At 38.8% G+C, this 4,495-nt stretch overlaps 1 protein-coding gene across 1 annotated transcript in view; it reads right to left on the reverse strand.

Moving 5' to 3' along the window:
• Positions 1–368: 368 nt before the first annotated feature.
• LOC141439445 (uncharacterized) overlaps positions 369–4,495 on the reverse strand; it is a 10,018-nt gene continuing 5,891 nt past the window's right edge. The window contains exons 2-4 of the mRNA XM_074103731.1: positions 4,074–4,199; positions 862–952; positions 369–525 (exon numbers count right to left, since the gene is read on the reverse strand). Of these exons, the coding sequence (XP_073959832.1) occupies positions 386–525; positions 862–952; positions 4,074–4,199 (357 nt within the window). The 3' untranslated portion in view covers positions 369–385. The remainder of the gene's footprint in view (positions 526–861; positions 953–4,073; positions 4,200–4,495) is intronic.

Genomic DNA, 4,495 nt, shown 5'->3' on the forward strand with positions numbered 1-4,495 from the left:
ATGAAATACACACGATGGGAGCGAATTCTATTTTTTAGCAGTTCGCATTAGGAGAGAGAGAGAGATGAAGCGAACCATGTCGTTCGGGCAATGGAATACTAACTTAATAAGGATGAGGACGCTCCCCCCGCCTGGATGCCCGTTGGTAAAAACAAGATGGAGGAATTAAACATGTCGTCAAAATGTATCCGGTAAAACAAACAAATACGCAACTCTTCCTACGACGGTGTTTGAGGCTAAAAAAAAAGCTAAGTGTCGACTGTATGTAGCGACGATATAAAGCCGGGTCTCCACTGAGCGAGCCGCCCCGTGCGGCAGCCATTTTCGGTGCGAACTGTATCGAACAAAATCATGCCTCATGCGCTTGCGTCGCGCGGCGGCTCGCTCAGTGGAAACCCGGCTTAAGTAGAACGTACTTGTGTATCAGGTCGGTCAATATGTCCAGCACGAGCACGCACAGCTCGGGGTGCGCGAGGCGCCCGCTGTCCGCGTACTGCTGGCACGCGGGGGGCTCCGGGTCTGACCCTACAAAACAATTAACTTTGTAATAATGATAAACATTGAAAAAAAAACAGCATGCACCACTATTATTAAAAACCATGAAGTTTAGTATTTATTTATTTGGCAAAAACATAAAATACATAAGGCCTAAAATATTCCCTTGTTCCTTACAGATAACCATGGCTAGATTATGCACCCTGGTAGGGTATAGCCACAATTTTAATAAAAAGTTTAATCTACCTAGATTACCTAGCGACTACGTAGTCGTCAAATCTTTTACAAGCAAAAATAATCCAATGTAATAGACGACGATAGGATTTTTTTTTAATATTTTGAAAATAATGTAAAGAGAAAACTTACCAGGGGTACTGTTCATTGATGACAGCGCCTCTGACAGCTTGCGCGCTTTGTACGACGACAGTAAGTCGAACTTGTTGATCTCCACATCTGCCTGCAAAGCAAATTAAGGCATTGTACATTTTTTTTTTCAAGGTAATAGCCAGAGATAAACTTTTGTTTTGTTTTTAACATTATCAATGGTCTTTATTATTATTTGTGGAAAACATTATCCAAGATTCGTTCATAAGTAGGTACCTACAATATACAGGTTGTAAAATTTCGATCGGTCAGTGTGGAAAATTCTGAAACGAATTCTGAGACGACACATAGGTACTCGTACGAAGATCTGTTCTTAGGAACAATGTTATCGATTTTTTAACAAGAAAAATTGCATTCACACATTTAAAAAAATCGCATTGCACTCAGCTCGAGAATCGAACTCAGACATCAGGTAGCAACGCCAGTAGCTGGACAGGCACGCATCTGGTTGTCAGCATCAGCACCAGGGTAAGCAACACTGTACTCTATTTATTAAACCAAGATACTAAAGTGACAGCATGACATGTAAAATGTAAAAATAATGTGACCAACATAATACGAATAGTGCTGATCTCTGATTTCCGTTTTCCACTTAATTGCAAATTGTGCAGGACGCCACACCCTTACCCTAGTACATAAGTCATACATGTTATTTAAGTCACAGCTTTGTACACAATCATAACTCTGTTAGTTAAGACCGTATACGACACCGCACCATTGCCCTAGTACGAGTATATGACGCCGCACCCTTTCCTAGTACACAACAAACAAACTCTGTTAATTAGGTATACCTACGGCCAAATGAGCCGCTTTTCCATCAAAACATGTAAAACTTTCCACTGACCCAAACCTGATCGAACGAGTCTGTTTACGCATTTTCCAATCTTCCCAGTGGAAAACTACTGCGATAGGAATTATCCACTGGTCTTAGCCAATAAAGAAACAAGAATTGTCTCCACCCCCGCTGCCGTGCAGACACTAGTAGCGCCTAAATGGCAAGCTTTAAACCCAGCTAGACTGCCAAAAGTCAGCATTCGTACAAGATTCGTTCATTATTGCTCGCGGTGTTCACATGTGTATAAAGTCAGTCGTACAAGACTCGTTCAATTCGTTCAACATTCTTCAGTATTCGTAAATCATTATAATATTTTTCACCTATGACATGGCCTACCAATCCCTACAAGCTATATTTAATACAAAAAAACAGCAATAGATGGCACTACTATTAACATTTGTAAATTATAAAATTTGAATAAGCCGAATTAAGTAGAAGTATTAAGATTAAAATAAAGACTAGCATATTTTATAAACACAACTTCACATCAACCTTAATTCAACTCCTTAATTTGAAGATAAGAAACACCATAAAAATAATAAATTGTGAATACGAAAGTATAGGCTACATGTGGCTACATTTCAGATATGAGGCTTTCGTAGTGTTTTGCAACTGTGACGCTAGATGGCGAATAACCGGAATGCGCTTGCTGGGCTTGCCTCGCGCTTGCTCACATTCGTCGAAACTATTTGAGAGAAACATGCCATTATCTTCTAATGACGTAAATAAGACAGCGACATCATGCGTATCTCTAGTCGTCTAGGCTCAGTTGGTGAGCTTGTTGGTTGTTGTCAGTGTACCGTATCCTTAGTGTCTCACTAGATGGCAATACGTATCGTGTTATTTGTGTTCTCACTGGTGCCATCTATTGGAAAATCGAAGGAAAGAAAAATAGCCAGTTGAATAGCCAGTATTAGGGTGATACCATTTGCTTGTACTAGGTGGTGTTATATATGTACTCTGTGCCTATGATGAGTTCTGTGACGCTTCGAGTTTGACAGTTTTAGAGATGTACCATTTATCGAATGAACTATCGAAGAGTTATTAGTGCCTATTTTTGGAGAAGTAAGTACTTAATATTTAAAAAAATATTATTTTTCCAGTTTTCCGCCCACCAGGCCACCGTTTTCTCGTTCTCGCTTGAAATAATACCTCAAACGAATTACAAACTCCCGCCAATGGGAGTTTAAAACAGTATTTTTAGACCGTTTCGGCATTTTTCCAAAAAATAACAACAAACTTAACGAGAAACAGTAACAAAAGTCAACAACAATAATAACAGAAATTAACAATAGCAAAATACAATGCAAAGAAAATGTAACGGAAACTCAACTCGTAATACTCGTACTCGTACTCGTAAGGCAGACGCAGTTCTAGGCACAAGGTGGCTGCGGCCGGGTTTACAAAATCATGCAAGTTTTGTTTAAAAATTTTAAATATCTTAGTGTTCACTATTATAGAATAATGAACTGCGGCAATTGCCGATAATGTTGTGTCTCGTCACTGCGCTATTCCGTTTCACACATTGCGACATTTAAAAAAATAAATATTTTTCTATCGTATTCGTTGGAGTCTATTTAATGGACACTGATATTGCTTTATATTATTAAAAAGCACAGTTTTCAATTTTTTTGATTATTTCGATTCAAAATAGAAATTATTTTTAAAAAATATTTTGCGAGCATAGTATGCGTAATTCGGAAAATTTTCATATGTCATAGAACTCATCATAGGTGAAAAATACAATAATAGTTCGGCGAGCGCGAGGACAAGTCCTGCCTTCCAATATCCTTTTGAGATTTCTTTTAAAAATAGTTTATTTCCTTTTTAAATATTCCATTCCCTTTAATAGTAATACAGTCCACCCGATAGTTTTTGTAGTAACCAGTGCATTCGCAAAGTGCGGGATATCGAAGGGTCCCGTACACAAATAATATTTTATGGTAACAAAATTAAAATTTAAGCGTTAAATATTCTACTTTCCATAAGCTTTGAGCTTTTAGGCAGAACTTGATCAGAATCAAAATCACATAAAACAAACAACACAAAAACATCAACAAAAACAAACATCTGCAAAAAAATTGAAATATCTCCTAAACGGTGGCATTTTCATTAGACCCATTTTACCTTTTTTAGCCCTACGTGTGTTATTACGTCACAGATCTGTTCATATCTTAACATTTTATACGTATAACATAGGTACTTACCGAATCTTTTCGGTGATAACCGGTGGTGGCACATCACTATTTAGAGATGTAAAAAACAGGTAACACATGAAACGTCATTTTAGTATCTTGGTTTAATAATCAGAGTATATAGCTACTTAACCTCAGTGCACGCCACTGGTTCTGGTTGTTACCTCATAGCCCTCGTCGGCGCGGCAGTAAGGCTCGCTGTGCTCGGAGGCGTAGGGCGCCGCCACGCTGTCTTCGCTCGACGAGCCCTCCGCCGAGCTGTTGCTCGACGGACAGAGGAGTGGCGGCACCTGACAATGGATATTTCTATAAGTTTCACTGCAAAATTAGCTGTATTGTATACAAGTTATTGCAAGACTTAGGGGCTGTTTCACCATCCATTGATTAGTGTTAACTGGCGGTTAAATGTGATGCCGTCTCCGTCTATTCGAACAAAACAAATAGAGACGGCATCACATTTAACCGTCAGTTAACACTAATCAATGGATGGTGAAACAGCCCCTTAGTGTGCGAATAATTCGCTTATCATTGCCTCGTGTGTCATATCCTGAAAAAAAAAACTATCCTATGTCCCTAATAAGCCCAA

This window comes from Choristoneura fumiferana, chromosome 20 (assembly GCF_025370935.1).
Source record: "Choristoneura fumiferana chromosome 20, NRCan_CFum_1, whole genome shotgun sequence".
Classification (NCBI taxonomy): domain Eukaryota; kingdom Metazoa; phylum Arthropoda; class Insecta; order Lepidoptera; family Tortricidae; genus Choristoneura; species Choristoneura fumiferana.